At 45.2% G+C, this 16,536-nt stretch overlaps 1 protein-coding gene across 1 annotated transcript in view; it reads right to left on the bottom strand.

Annotated features, from left to right (window-relative positions):
* Positions 1-13,619, bottom strand: part of MAP1B (microtubule associated protein 1B) — a 135,022-nt gene extending 121,403 nt beyond the window's left edge. The window contains exon 1 of the mRNA XM_073679594.1: positions 13,308-13,619. Within this exon, the coding sequence (XP_073535695.1) occupies positions 13,308-13,488 (181 nt within the window). The 5' untranslated portion in view covers positions 13,489-13,619. The remainder of the gene's footprint in view (positions 1-13,307) is intronic.
* Between the last annotated feature and the right edge of the window lie 2,917 nt (positions 13,620-16,536).

Raw genomic sequence — 16,536 nt, 5'->3', positions numbered from 1 at the left:
GGAACAGCGGGAGCATACTGGTTGTAAGTTTTCTCTTGTCTTTCCCTAGCTTGACAGAGACTTCGCTCCACGCTCTCCTGTACTTTCCGGTACTGCTGCTGCCTCTCTGTGTCCCAGTCTGCTTCTGGTGAAGTGTCCTCGGGTGTCAGGACTCCCATCTCCAGATCAACAGGAAGCTTACCAGGTCTTGCCCTCATTAGGTAAGCCGGGGTACAGTTGGTGGAACCTACAGGGATGTGGTTGTATAGGTCCACCAGGCCGGGCAGCTTTTCAGGCCACAGACTACGTTCTTCCAGGGGCAATGTTTTCAGAAGATCTATCACCACCTGGTTCATTTTCTCACAAAGTCCATTAGTTTGCGGGTGATAGGGTGTTGTTCTTATCTTCCGGCAGCCATACAGGGTGCAGAACTCCTGGAAGACTTCCGCTTCAAAGGCAGGCCCCTGGTCCGTCAGCACCTGCTCTGGGTATCCGTGCGGACGGCAGAAGTGCTGCTGGAAGGCTCTAGCTGCTGTTTGAGCCGTTAAGTCCTTGACGGGGACGACAACCAAGAACCGGGAGTAGTGATCCACGATGGTTAACGCGTAGACGTAGCCACTTCTGCTTGGGGTCAGTTTTACATGATCCAAGGCTACCAGTTCTAACGGCTGTCTGGTAATGATGGACTGCAGGGGAGTCTTCTGGCTGGCACGGTCCCTCCTTCTTAGGTTGCATGGGCCACAGTCTCTGCACCACCTCTCGATGGTTCCTCTCATGCCTACCCAATGGAACCGCCCACGCAGCAGGAACTCCAGCTTCTTCCATCCGAAGTGCCCAGCTCCGTCGTGGTATGCCTCCATCACCATAGCTGCGTCTCTTCTTGGCACCACTACTTGCCAGATTAGTTCATGCGTCCGGGAGTTAACCATTCTGCGGCACAACTTCCCCTTGTAAAGGAACAGTCGACTCTTCTCAGCCCACAGTTGCTTGGCTTCCTCCGGAGCGTCTGGGTCAAGGCGTGCATCTGGCCGAGTCAGCATCTCCTTTACCAGTCGGACGGCAGGGTCACTGTCTTGCGTCTCCGCCCAGTTGTAATGAGGTAATGGGTTGAACGTAGCGGATTGCTTACTCCTTACACGGTGGGAATACTGGATAGTCCCATGACGGTGGAACGCGGGGAGTTCAACTTCTTCCAGTTCCTCTGAATCTTCCCCTACGTCCGGTAGGTTCGGCATCCTGGACAGGGCGTCCGCGTTGGTATTGGAGCGTCCTGCCCGGTATTTGATTGTAAACTCATAATTGGACAAGCGGGCCATCCATCTCTGCTCTAGGGCACCGAGTCTTGCAGTGTCCAGGTGTGTCAACGGGTTGTTATCCGTGTACACGGTGAACCGGGAAGCAGCGAGGTAGTGCTTAAAGCGTTCGGTGACTGCCCACACCACTGCCAGGAACTCTAGCTTAAATGAACTGTAATTCTCAGGGTTTCTTTCGGTGGGTCGCAGTTTTCGGCTGGCGTAAGCAATTACCCGTTCCTTCCCCTGCTGGATCTGGGACAGTACGGCTCCTAGCCCGATGTTACTGGCGTCGGTGTAGAGGATAAAGGGCTGGCTATAATCAGGGTACGCCAGGATTTCATCCCCCGTGAGGGCCATCTTCAGCTGGCGGAAGGACTCTTCTTCCAACTTCTCCCATCTGAAGGGTGGCTTCTGGTTCTCGCGCGCTTTCGGAGTCCACGCCCCTCTTCTTCCCGCGCGGCGTCTTCAAGATGGCGTCCAACGGCGGGAAAACTCCACGGATGGCGGGAAGAAGGCAGAAGATGGCGCCGGATGGCGGGAAAACTTCGCGGATGGCGGGAAGAAGGTAGAAGATGGCGCCGGATGGCGGGAATCTTCACCACTGGTAAGTTTGAACAGTCTTTTTCAGGCACGCAGTAACCGGTGGTTGCGGGCACGAAATCCTGCCGACTACACCAAAAGTTGACGCGCCCCTGGGCCTGCTGTGTCGTGCGGCATCGCGCGCACGGGGGCTTACCCGGAGCCGGATCCGATAGGGGTAGTAGTCTCGTGGCGGTGACCCGGTCCGTGCCCAGGGAGTCAAACTGTGTGGCTGAGTATTAGCAGTAGATGTTGGACGACTACGCCACCCGTTGAATGCAGCTATGGAGCTGCCGCTGCAGGGCAGACCGCTGAGGCCGGTGGAAGGATTGTGCAGCGTGGATGGGATAACCCCCAATGGGAGGGGTATGGCCTCAGGGCAGCCGACGTGGATGATGGGGGTAGCAGGAACCACTCAGAGACGATGCGGTGTAGTTCAGGGTCTTTACTGGTGATAAAGATAGACCCTCCCGGAGTACTGGCTAGCGATCGGGGCCTGGTCAGTCTTTGAGCAGATGGGATTTCCCCTGGCCAGGCGGAGTTGTAGGCCTCCCCAACTAATTGTACTCTTCTGGCTACCTTGCTAGAGGCGGGTAAAAGTAGCCCACGTCCCTGAGTGTACCGTGTGGTGCTCACCCGTATGGCCGGTGACTCGGGGCCTTCTAGTGGCTTCCGCTCCACGACGGCGGTGCTGGTCCCACGCGTGTGACCGTGCCTTCGGGTTTCTTGGCCAGAGGACCTGAAGTCCCCTGCCGGTCGGTTTCTGCTGCTGGGTAAGGATTAGTCCCCACAGCCTCGGACTCCGGGTCCGGTGGTAACTCTTCAATCAGGGCGAGCTCTTCAGCTGCCAGCCCCTGATTCCTTGTAGCACTGCTCCCACTGAGCTCCTGATCTTTCTTTCCTATAGCTGCTCCTCTTCTTAACTCTACTCTTCTCCCTAACCCTGCCTCAGCCCCAGTTTTATATAGGGGAAGTTCTTCCCCTCCCAGGACTGGGCAGGAGGTGTGGCATGCATAGGATTCCTGACCAAGAGACCTCCCACCTGCTCTCAGACATAATATTGTTATTACTGTGGAAACCAGACCCCTGGGGTGCCACACATGCACACAGCAATGGCCGCAAAATACTTCTGGTACGTGAGCTGGAAAGACATGTGCCAGCGCATGTGCACTTCTGTTTTTCAGTTTTGCCCTCAGTTGGGAAAAGCATACTGCGCAGGCGGGAGCTGGCGATTTCTCTGCGCAAGTGGGGGATTTCACCCGGCTATTTGGATGAGGCAGGAGGCGTCACCCATGTAAATCAAAGCAGGAGGAAGGCAAACAGCAGCGGGGGGGAGGGATTGAGATGCCCAAAACATCTCCCATCTAACCGGACCGAGAAGATTAGCATATAGCGCGGGAGACAATAAAAAAGTTTTTTGAGGGTATACAGGAGGAGTAAGGGGGTTATATAAGGTTTGGGAATGCAGCATAGACGCTGAATAAGGTGATATTTTAAGCTGGTATGTCACAAAACTGGTGACAGTTTCCCTTTAAACACCTTTCTATGTTTTGGAATCCAGTGGGAGGTCCTTCTAAGTGATTGACAACTATCTCTGCATGCACAGTCACACAGAGAAGATTGTCAATCAATGAGTAGGATGGCCCACTGGACTCTTATGTATATGTACCACCCGGGTGTCTGCTGCGGTCACGGTACTGGTGCACGGCGGTCTGAGTGATGATCAAGTCTGACCTGGGGCGCTCGACAGTCTCTGTCAATTGTGGGGCTAATAATAAAAAGGTTTGTGATGCCACTTGGATGTTCGGCCTGGAATGGCCGAACACTAATGAAGGTCCCTGGGAGTTAGGTGGTGAAGAACAGTGCCAGATGATTAACCCTTCCCAACCAGGGCTGGCTCCCAAGTGTATTGGAACAGGAATGGTGCAGCAGAGAATAATCAGCGTTAGACAGGGTAATAATCAGTTTGTACCTTTTACTGAAGTTCTGCAAACAGTTACAGAAGATTCCATACAAATCACACAAAGGGTTTTGGTCGGACCTGGATGGTGAGGGTTCAGTTTTTCTGCTGTGATGTAGTGACGCCTTCCTGCGGCTAATCATATCTCTGGTAAAAGATTCCTTGGACCCCAGGGATCCAGGATAGACAGGTACTGGATCCATGATCCCTTTCAGTGAGCAGGCAGCGCGAATCCTGTGGAAAACACCTACTTTCTCTGGCAGCAGTGTCCCTGATTCTATGCGCTGCTGAGCTCCTGGGCAAAGCACTTTAATGCTTGTTATATGAAGACCAAAGAATCTCTCAGTTTCACCACATACTCTGGAAGTCTCTGTGGCTCTAGGGACTGATACTCTGCCTCCAGCAGCTTGTCCTTGAAGAGAGCATGCTGCTTCTCTTCATCCAGACCTCCATGTTGCTACTTTTTCCTCACACCTTCACTGCTCTACTGAAGCCCCTCCTCCCCTCTGAGGGATTGTGCACACTTCCTGGTTCAGGCAAAAGTGCACAATCCTCCAATAAGGGGCAATGTGTGGATGCAGTTTTCCCAGCAGAGAAACCGGCCCTCGCCATAGCTGGCAATACATATAAAAGTATATCACACATGCAGGCATTTTGTGGTGCCACATATACAAACACCAGGGATTTCAATGAATGACATGAAAATTTTACTGAATCTTTTTTTTCTGCTGAAGCTTGAGAAAAGTTCACACCATGAACTGAAACATCACCACAATGGGCTATGAAATTCAGCTTTTTTTCTAATGTTTCCCACAGAGTGGTCATAAAGAGTTGCACATCCAAGTGGAAGAATGTCTCAAGTGCGATACCACAAGGCTCTGTCCTGGGCCCTCAACATCTTTATCAATGATTTAGATGAAGGAATTGAGAGTAAACTGATTAAATATGCTGATGACACAAAGCTAGGAGGGATAGCTAATAGAGAAGAGAGAGAGGGGATTCAAAAAGATCTAAACAAACTGGAACTGTGGGCAGCAACTAACAGAATAGTTTTTAACAAGGAGAAATGCAAAGTCCTACATCTGGGCAAGAAAAATGAAAAAAGCATATACATAATGGGAGGAATAGGGCTAAGCAACAGCACATGTGAAAAAGACTTAGGTATACTAATGGATCACAGACTGAACATGAGTCAACAGTGTGATGCAGCAGCAAAAAAAGGCAAATACAATTCTGGGATGTATTAACAGAAGCGTACAGTCTAGATCACGTGAAGTAATTTTCCCTCTCTACTCCTCATTGGTAAGGCCTCATCTGGAATACTGTGTCCATTTCTGGGCACCACATTTTGAAAAAGACATGAAGAAACTGGTGCAAAGTCAGAGAAGAGTGACGAGAATGGTGACCAGTCTGCAAACAATGTTCTATGAGGAATAGTTAGAGGATTTGGGAATGTTTAGCTTGCAAAAGAGAAGACTGAGAGGAGACTTAATAGCTGTCTACAAATATCTCAAGGGCTGTCACACTGTAGCGGGATCAGCTTTATTCTCATTTGCACAAAGAAAGGTTAGAAGAAATGGGATGAAACTGAATGGGAGAAGATACAGATTAAGGTATTGAGGGTGATTAACGATGGAACAGGCTGCCATGGGAGGTGGTGAGTTCTCCATCAATGGAAATCTTCAAACAGAGGCTGGAAAGACATCTGTCTGAGATGGTTTAGTGAATCCTGCATTGAGCAGGGGGTTGGACACGATGACCCTGAAGGTCTCTTCCAACTCTACCTTTTTATGTTTCTATCTTTCAATCGGTGTGCCGTCTGTATTATTTTCTTTATATTTAGAAGATTGGTCTTTTCCTGGGAGTTTTGGCTCCCTCACTTTTTGCTGGTGCTGCTTCTACATTATGATCAGCTCCTTCTGATTTATAGCATCCTGTCTGTAGATCAGATGCCATTTTTAGCAGACACGTTGTCTTTAATCTGCTCAGTTTCTCCTGCTCTATAATGTGATACTGACAGACTAGCCACCACGTTCAACATGTCAAGATATCCATGCCGTGCTGACTTGACTGTCCCATTCTACCTTTGTCATGACCAGACCAGTAGTATAGATGCTCCATAGGTAGTATCCTCTGGGATTGTGCATGGACACAACCGCACTTAAATTACAGAATAATACAGTCTGGATTGGGATTTTTTGAGCCCCCAGAAAAAAATTATTTTGAGAACAGCGTGTCCATCTATAGAATAAATGTACATTTCAACTTTTTATCATAATCCCTTGTTACATGTACAGGACATTTTGTCAATAAAAAGCAATTGGTTATTTGTCAATTAACTCATTAGGAATAAACACTAGAGAATAAATGATTGTCTCCAAAAGGGTTGTTTTTAGCTGGTGGTTTTGAGTCCTGTTGTGTTAGGCTACGTTCACACGATGAGCTTTTGGCAAATTTTTGATGTTGCAGATTTTCTGCACCTATTAAGTAAATTAGGTTACCTGGGTTTTTTCATTGCATTTTTTACATGCGTTTCTGAAGCGGCATTTTTTGTCTCTTGTTGGTGTGTCATGTTTTAAATAAAGCTGCTTTATTTGTGATACTTTCTGGTATTTATTTATACAGTCATGTGTAGATTACATGCGCGTTTGATGCATTTCCGCCATAGAAACGCACTAAAAATGCATGTGCATTTTTTATCTATACATTTTCCACATCTGATGCAAATCTGTGGGGAAAATCTGCAGCACACAACACTCAGCGTACCTGCAAAAAAAGTTGTGGATTTGAGACATTCACCGAAGGTCAGTTTATGCTGAGTATTAAAAAAGTGCATTGGGCAGGAGATCTCTATTAATCCCATCCACTTAGTTGGAACTGTAAGAAGCTGCGCTTTGACACATCAAAAATACGCAGCATCAAAAACTCACCTAAAACTCAACGTGGGCTCACAGCCTTAGTGGTCCATTCTTTTGCCAGAGCCAGGACCCATCTCTCGATTCTCTTGCATGATGTTGAGCCAGTACAATATAAGGCTACGGTCACACGTTCAGTATTTTACATCAGTATTTTATATCAGTATGTGTAAGCCAAAACCAGAAGTGGAACAATCAGAGGAAACGTATAATAGGAACGTGTCACTACTTCTGTATTTATCACCCACTCCTGGTTTTGGCTTACAAATACTGATGTAAAATACTGACCTAATACTGAACATGTGAATGTGGTGTAAGAGTGATGGACTGTGCTGCTGTGTACCTGCCCATGAAGACACCAATTGCATTAGGCTATGTTCACACATTGCGTTTTTGCTGAGTTTTTTCTGCAGCAAAACTTGATCTCTTGCCAGGAGGTTTGTTCAGGATTTTTCTTGCTTTTTTGCTGCGTTTTTTTCACTGTCCTTTTCTCACTTTATTTTGTCTCTATATGCATGTTCAGTGAAAAAAAAAATATCATTCTGGTTTTGGCACAAAAAACGCTGAAAAACCTGACACCTGTCCTGTGTTTTTTCAGCATTTTTTTCACCACCCACACTGAAAAAACGTGGAAAGAAGTGACATGCTCTATTTTGAAAAAAAGCATGCAAAGCACAAAATCCTGATAAAAAAACTCCAAGATGTGTGCATGAGATTTCTGGAATCTCATAGACTTTGGTACTGCAAAACGTAGCTGCAAATTTGCATAAGAAAAGCATAAAAAAACACTGAAAAACCAAGATGGGTGAAAATAGCCTTAATGTTGTGTAATGTGAATAGTATCATGCGTTTCTATGCATTTACTGTGTACTATGATATGGTGTAGTATAAGTACTGTTAATATAGTGATGTGAAGTATAATATGTGGTAGTGTTATAGGACATGTTGCTAATGTATAATGTTGTGGGAGAGATTTACAGCTAGTGAGATGCGGGTGCTTCCTGGTAGTGACTCAGATAAGGAAGTACAGTAACAAGCTCAAGTTCAAGTGCAGTGGGCTGCTAGGGCCAGCATGTACCTACTGTTCAAGACAGTGTGTGGACATTCCAGGGGCTCAAGGCCCGGCATAGGGGCTAAAGGGGGGCATCGGGTCCTCTGGCACACAGAGGAAGATGGACGTGGAGCCGAAAGGGAAGGTAGCGGATCCTGGGTGCACTGCGGAACTGGACAGGAAATCCCAAGGGCTGATGGAGACAGTGGGCATAGGGATTATCAATTAGGAACAAACAGTAGGGCTGAAGGTGTGTTGTGCCCTATCCCACATGTTACAATCTGATGAACTTGAACTGTCCGATAAACTTGTTGGTTGAAAAGAACTTGTTGACTGAGTTGTGCGCGGTGGCTCCTGACGATGGAGGCCTGGAGACAGCGGAGGCCTACAAGTGAGTGTGATGCACCATAAAGCTGACAGCACACTGTGACTGGGACACGGTTTTCCTGTAAAGTGCCAGAGGGTAACGGGACAGCAGATCAGTCATGGCTACCGCTCTCGGCCACTTTACAGTGGCCTTAAGCAACACTAGAGCTAGTAACTTACACTGAACTTTCTGATGTTTATTCTACACAAATGGTGGAGCTATAGCTATAATGTACATAGAAATACATATCGCCAGGCACCTGAGCTTCTTACTTCCAGGCAAGAGCACTCAATGAGGAGAATAAAAATGAGCAGCATAGTAAAATGAAAATGAAAGCCAGCTCCCAGTATACCCCCTGGGGCTCTCGTGCTGCCCAACAATTAATGGTTCATTCGAGTAGAAAAATACATTGTGTGGGAAATTTACATAGAAGTATAAAAATACCACCTTTTCATTCCTGCACTGACAGAACATCATCTCCCATTCATACTCTTTAGGGCTTCATTCAGACATTCGTGTTTCATGTACGTCTTCTTTCAGTGATTCTCCCAGATACAACACGTACCCAATATAGTCTATAGGGCTGTTCACATGTCACTGTTTTTATGCAGACTGTATGTCCGCAAAAATATCACAAAGACACGTCCACTTTTTCTGGGAGTCATAGCTGGGTTGCCAACCGTCCAGAAATTTCAGGACAGTCCATAAAAATAGGGAAATAATTTTTTACCCTGTCCGTAATAAAAAATTTAAGACGTCCATGATTTTTTTTGAAGCTGATGAAACTTATACAGATAATTTTGGCTTCAATTATCATCATTTTATAGTTTACAGTGAATGTAACTAATGTCTTGGGTATGCTGGTAAACCACTGCTGTGCTCACGTGTCAGAATAAAATTTCACTTTGTATTTTCACAAAAGAAATTTGAGTCTGACTTTCAGATTTGTTCAGTAACTTTGCAGTTTGAAGGACCACAAATCCTCATGAGTTTTAGGTCCATTGACATTCAGTAAAGTAAACTTCGATTTTTCTCTGTGGAATCTGTTTAAAACAAGTACTGTAATATGCTACTTATTTCCATGGCTGATTTTTTCATACAACAGTGCCAAAAACTAGAAGTGAAGTTCTCTGCTGCGTGTGAACAGGGTAGAAAAACCCCATTCACATGCATTAGATGGACATTCCTTCCAACATGAATCACTGCCAGTTCTATAGTCTACATAATATACACCACTAGATTCCTGTCAAAATAATGTTCTGTTAATCTTTCTCTTTCTTTGATCACAGGGACTTGGGAATCTAAGTTATCTAATGGGTATTTTACCTAGGCAGGACTACAGTCTGAAAAAGCAGAGGAACCAAGACCGCAGGTTCTTGATAAAAATGTGATCTTTATGCCATATTAGTTAAAACAGGAAGACAACGCTGTCAACGTTTCAGCCATAATTGGCCTTTCTCAAGCCTCGGCTTCTCTGAATTTTCTACGTTCTTTTCGGTCCTGATGGGAGGCCATGCAGAGCTAATCACAAGTTTGGTCAATGGTGCATATGAATCTACTATTGGACTGAGGACTACAGTCTGATTAATAAATTGTAGAAATTAATTAAAAGTGGAATGCAGGTAGAAAATATAACTATGGCTGGAGAAGGAATCAATGTCATGATGTCAATCAATGTCTCCTAGATTAAAGGGGTATTTTCAAATTTGGAAGTTAACCACTATCCACGAGATGGGGGATAATTTCCCGATTGTTGGGGTTCTGACTGCTAGGACCCCCCCAATCCCAAGAACTGTGGATCTGAAAAGCCCCATGTAAATTGAGCACTAGTCGATCATGTGCACTGCTGCTCCATTCATTTTTATTGGAGTGCAGAAGACCAGCCGAATGCAGCACTTGGCGATCCCCAGTGGTTTCATTAAAAATGAATGGAGCAGATGTGCGCATGATCAACCACCACTCCATTCTGTTCAGAGCTCCGGTTCTCGGGATTGTGGGGGTCCCAGTAGTCAGACCACTAGCAATCAGGAAGTTGTCCCTATGCCATTCTCATACATGAGAATACCCCTTTAATGCTGGTGACAGTTTAGGTAATGCATTGTCCCATCACACGGCTTACCTTCCTGTAACCATTTATTAGATGACTATGTGCTCAGCTATATTTCCAGAAAGCTCCATGTTCGAAACTCCAGAGGCAAAACCACATTTTGTCACATACCCATGAACAAAAGGCATCACTGTTTTCTACACTTGTAATGAAAACTAATCTCTGTACATTTGGTTGCCATTTACTATGTGCCACCTGACACATTGCTGATATGTTGCAGATAGTGATATTCCTGCTGACGCTATACTAATTATTAGGGTTATCTGGAAAGTAAAAATTACTCAGAAAAGGGTTAAAAACTATACCAATATAACAGAAGGAATAATCACCTGTTCCCTGCCGCTGCGGATCTGACACTACTAGGTTCTTCTCATGTAGGCTCATCACAGGGACAAGTGACCTCCGCAGCCAATCATTGGCTCAGGCTGCCTTTATCAACCACTAATGCCAGTGATTGGATGTAGATGTCACGTGTCCCTGTGACGAGATGTCATCATCCCTGCAGCAGGAAGTAGACACCCAGCAGGGGACCAGGAGGTGTCAAAGTAGAAGCAGTTAGGGAATGGTGACATGAGAATTGCTTTGTTAATTTTTTTAATCCTTTCTGATCTTTTTTTTTTATTATTATTTTGCTCTCCAGACAACCCCTTAAAGGGATTTTCCCCATGAACAAAGTGCATTTTAATTAATAGCCCTTAGAATAATAATAAATTCCACAATTGGATGTGTTTAAATAAAATGTTCCTGTGCTGAGATAATCTTATAAATGTGCCCCTGCTGTGTACTGTGTAATGGCTGTGCCTGACTGTACAAGAACATGGTCTGATCGTACTACAGCTCCTGGGCAGGGGAGGAAGCAAAAGAGTATACAGACATTACAGCATGGGATTGACAAAATGTGTTTCCTTACAGAAACCAGCAGCTGTGATCCCCATCCTGTAATATCTGTATACTCCCCCCCCCTGCCCAGGAGATGTGGTATGATCAGACCATGTTCCTGCAGGATCAGACACAGCCATTACACAGTACACAGCAGGGGCACATTTATAAGATAATCTCAGCACAGGAACATTATTTTTTAACACATCCAATTGTAAAACCTATTTTTATTCCAAGATCTATTGATTAAAGTGTACTTTCAATTGTGTATATATTGCTATTGTGCACTATACATGACATTAGAATCTGATTTACAAAGGGTATTACGCTGCATAAATGTAAATGATAGCATTTCTCTTTAAATGCTGAATATACATCATCAAGTAGTGCAAATGCCCTCCCTAACCACCAATCAGCTCTCTGCTTTTCATTTCCAAACCTATACCAAAAATATTACAGAAGGCAGAGAATTGTGAGTAATACATTTCCCAGCTCTGTCTCTCCATTGTGCCTTTACATAAGAGCCTTGCTGGCCACTTGCCCTGCTGGGAGCACAACAAAGGTGTGGCCTGATGACTAAACTGTTCTGTACCATCAGACATACTAATTGACATAGCTTCACACTGCAGTATCAGAAAGTGCACTCATCATCCCATCCTACAGCTTAGCTTTTGCATTATAAGGGGTCATGTATTTTAATCCACTTTGCTTGTTTCTGTGATTTTAGATGTTCTTTTATTTGCATCTAATTATTTATATACTTGGGCAAGTTCGTTTTCTAATTAGAGTTTTGGGTATAGGCTCAGTGTTCTGCACATATGGATTTCTTTCATTATATATAATTATTATTTTTTATCCATTTATTACCATGCACATTTAGTTGATTTCCATCCTCTTTCTGAAGGTTACATTGCCGTTAGAGGAGGGTGAGGCAGCGGTTCTCCTCCTGCACAGCCCTGACATCAGCATTAGGAGGCAGCAGATGCTCTCTCCTCTGCTGGCTGCACGATCCCTCTTTGTCCGCTGCGCGCTGCCGTCTGCTGCCGTAGGGACTGCACTGCGGACTGCACCACGCCCACCAGCCGGCTTCTCTCTGCGCTCTGCAAGTGTCATCACTCCAGCCACAGAGCTCTGCTGCAAGGGCAACAGCCTGCTGCGCTATCGATCCATAGGAAAATCAATGGCAAAAACCATCAGGCCCTAACATCCTCTTCTCTTCCGGTGTCATTGGTACCTGCTATTTTTTTTTTGTCAAAATTAAGGATGGAGACATCTTAAGGCTAAACAGATTTTCATGCATTTAGGATATAGAAGAGAATAGAGCACATATCAGCAATGATCATGTATACAAATGCACATATCAGCAATGATCATGTATACATGCATATAGACTTTATCTGTTATTAAGCATTTTCCCAAATTAATCAACAACAATCCTCTATCCAGCATTCTGTACAGATGAAGAACACCATGACCTCTAATGTGACACCTGAATAAAGCTATTAGTATGCACAGATAGCAGCCCTCCAGCTGCTGGCAATGGGTGGGGTACAACATGTGTCCTTGCTGGCTTAGAATTCCCCCATGTGGCTCCCAGATACAGCACAAGCAATGCAGAGACCCCTGGATCTGGATTTATACACCCACCAGTGTGGTCAAGCAGAAAGTTTCCTTTTCTAGAAATAAATGGAACATCATCTGATCTGTATGTGATCACTCACAATGATTGCAGATCCACGCAGGGATGAGTCAGGGTGTAACAATAGGGCCCCATGCAATGCATCCTCCTACATGTAGGCACTATATACCTATATACATTACTTCTCATACATATTCCTTCCAGACTCCTTTGCTTGCTCTCTATGAGACAGCAGAGGGAGGGGCTGCTTTCTTGCCAACTGTTAGATCTGCAGCCCACCACATTTTCCCTGTAAAAAAATAGGGAGTGGCTGCATGACATTGTCTTTGTTCCCTTTAGATCAATATTTCTATTTCCCTGTTACATTGTTTCTATAGCATCAGATAGCTAGACATCATCAATATTCCAGGGGCAGCATTATCTGCTGCAGACACATGAGCTGCAGCATTTCCAAGCAAAGGTCAGTAAGTAGCTGGTACTGTGCCACCTGTGGCGGGGATGGCATTGCCCAGGGAGTGCCAGCTGTCAGTGCTTACCTCTCTCTATATTGGAGATGGCACACCTTAAATGGTCCTCTGTCACTATTTCTCCAATCACCACCAGCAGGTAAAATTTATTGTCTAGGAATCTGTGAGACAGGCTAGGGGAGGTAGATGAAGGGTTCAGGATGCTGATTGCCGGCTCCATGTCCGCTCCTGGCTCCACCAGAGTTGCCATCCTTGCACTGTGCCCCCAGTTGTGCCTGCCTCTCCCTGTGTGTGATCTTCCTCCCACTCTCCGTTAGGTACAGCAGCTGAGAGCAGGCAGGGAGTGAGGCTGGGAGGGGAGGCTGCCTGCCTTTTATATGGAGAGTCTGGGCTGGGACCCTGGGAGGAGAATCACATTAGCTGCCAGTCTATTTTCCAGCATCCACTCTGATGTCATCTGCAGCAAATCATAGCCTCCGGAAGCAGAAGGGAAGAGGTGCTGAGACAATGCAGCCAGCAGGGCACAGGGATGTGGGTGCAGGAACTTACCTGCTTGTGCACTTCTTATGGCATCTGCAGCCTATGCAGTGACTATAGAGACAAGACATTTATAGTATTTGTTATATATCTGAGGCTAAAGCAACTACATAGGACATCTCTGTTGAGCAATTGTATCCAATGTATAAAATTCTTAAAGGGGTTTGTCCAGTTTTTAAACCATTTTCATACATCCTAATAAAAGGTTTGTTCCCTACGATTTAAAGAATCCCTCCTACTAAGTTTTTTATTCATTAAATGTGTGTATGTGCATGTTGTGGTGTGTGAGTGTATAAATATACTTACCTACCGCCGCTCGCTCCGGTGTCCAGCGCCGTTCTGCTCCTCTTCTCATTAACGTCACTGCAATTGTGACTAGCTGGCTCAGTTTATGCTCTATGCATGAGCCAGAAGTCTCTTTTACAATGTAAGTCTATGGAGCCTTGTTCTGACACTCCATAGACTCGCATTGTAAAAGTCACTTTCGGACCACGCAGAGCGCAGTGTGACCCAGACAGTCTGCAGGGCGGTGACTAATACACTCACACTGCATTACATGTATATACACATTTAATGTATAAAAAATGTAGTGGGAGTGCTCCTTTAATAGTTTAATGCATCACTCTGTTTTTTTTTTTAGTTCACCACTGGTAGGTATCACTAATGTATGTTCCCTGTGTACTTACCAGTTGTCATCTGCTGCTGTTCCCAGCGCTGCTCTAGTCCTCTTTTGCATCAAATGACTGGAGTTGTGATTGCCCAGATCACTCCAGTGTTTGTTGGGAAGATTGGATGTTACTTCTCAATGTAACACTATGAGACTTAGAACGAGGCTCTCATAGACTTACATTAAGGGCTCGCACTCATCAGCGTAAATAAAATCGCTCCATTGTTGTTCCTGAAAAGCAGGACAAGTATCATGCGAGTGGCATGCGAGTACAATGCAATTTTTATCAAGTAGCATCTAAATGACATCCGTATGACATACGTATGCAATCCTTTTGCAATGCGTTTTTAATAACAGCTTTTACATAGAGAATTACTGTATGTCATTTAAAGCTAGTTTTCTAAGTAATAATGCAATCTTATATATAGATAGATAGAATAAATAGGATAGCTGTCCTGTAGATATTTAATGCCTTTCATGTGGCACTAAAGGGAGTTTAGCCTTTTTAAACCTATTAAATAAATATTTTTTTTTAACAAAAATAGCATGGGATCTTCCTTATTTTTAATAACCAGCTGAGGGAAAGCAGACAGCTAGGGGCTGGTGTTATTATTCTGGGAAGGGGCCACTATCCATGGATCTTCCCAGCTTATTAATGACAGCTCACAGCTGTCTGCATAGCCTTTACTGGTTATTAAAAAATGGGAATCCCCCCCCAAAATTTGTATTTTTAATAACCAGCAAAGGCTAAACAGACAGCTACGGGCTGATATTAATAGGATGGGAAGGAGCCATGAATATTGGCCCCCTCTCAAACTAATAACACCTGCCATCAGCCGCCCCAGCCCTAGCCAATTCTGGCTCTTAGCCTCAGCTCTTCCTGCTTGCCCTGGTGCGTTGGCAAGCAAGGTAATAGTTTTGGGGTTGATGTCAGCAGTTTTATGTCTGCTGACATCAAGCCCAGAGGTTAGTAATGGAGAGGTGTCTATCAGACACCCCCATTACTAAGCCTGTAGTCAAAGGTAAAATAAAAACACACTAAGAAAATTTCTTTAATTGACAAAAAACACTCCCCGACCCTCTTTTAGCCATTTATTCCAATAGAAATCAAAGTTATACTCACCTGTTCGCCGTAATTCCATAATAAGGATTTCCCATGATGATCTCCAACTCTGCTACATCCGGATGGTGTGTTAGGCGGTGATATCAGTAATGTGACCAATCAGCATGCCAGTCGGAACACAGTTGGAGTACCGTGAGAACCTGGCTGCAGTGACGAGTGGTGACGTAATAAAGGTTATCGCAGGTCACAGGCAGTGTTTCCCACAGTAAGCTCTGTGTGAGCCGGCCAGCTGTGAACTACTTTAACCTTGCTGACATCACCACTCGCAGCATGAGAGCGGTGACGTCAGTAAGGTTACCGCAGTTCACAGGGAGAGACCTCCTTATTATGGAGTCTCGGGCCAACCAGTATACAGTATAATGGGCCCCACAAAGTCCTCCATACAGAATAATGGGCACCACATAGTCCTTCATACAGTATAATGGGCCCCAGATAGTAGTCCATACGGAATAATGGGCACCTGTCATGGGTATGTCAGATGTAACAAACAGTCGCTCTGCATCTGGCTGCAGAAGGTCACTGCGTTTGGCATTCCAGAGACCTTCTTAATTCTTCTGACTTTTGGACCCAGCGGCAACCTCCCTCCTACTCTGATTGACACACCCTGGTCTGGGTGTTTATAAACTCTCAGTCTGCTTCAGGGAGTCGCCGGTGACATTCTCATTTTCCCTTGTGAAGGCTTGGAGCTATAGCAGTCGGCTAGCTTCCTCTCTGGTGCCCTTGGAGGACGTTTGATGTTATCTCTCTGGTGTCTGCTCAAGCTAAGTTTCCCCCCCTTTCTTTGTCTGATGGTAGGGTAGGCAGGGTGTTATTATATCAGCCTAGGGATCTCCACTCCCCCTTTCCCTAGTGTCTGGGCTTCCTTCCCCTCATCCCTTCGTGTTGCACTTCGTCTTTCCCACACTGTGCGTGACATTATCACCGGCCGTGCATATATAGAAAAAAACAAAAAACCGACACGTGTTTTTTTT

This window comes from Phyllobates terribilis, unplaced genomic scaffold, assembly GCF_046119375.1.
Source record: "Phyllobates terribilis strain yellow unplaced genomic scaffold, ASM4611937v1 Scaffold_1__5_contigs__length_1240528914, whole genome shotgun sequence".
Taxonomy (NCBI): Eukaryota; Metazoa; Chordata; class Amphibia; order Anura; family Dendrobatidae; genus Phyllobates; species Phyllobates terribilis.
Note: the sequence above shows the minus strand (reverse complement) of the source record. Positions and strands in the feature narration are given on the sequence as shown.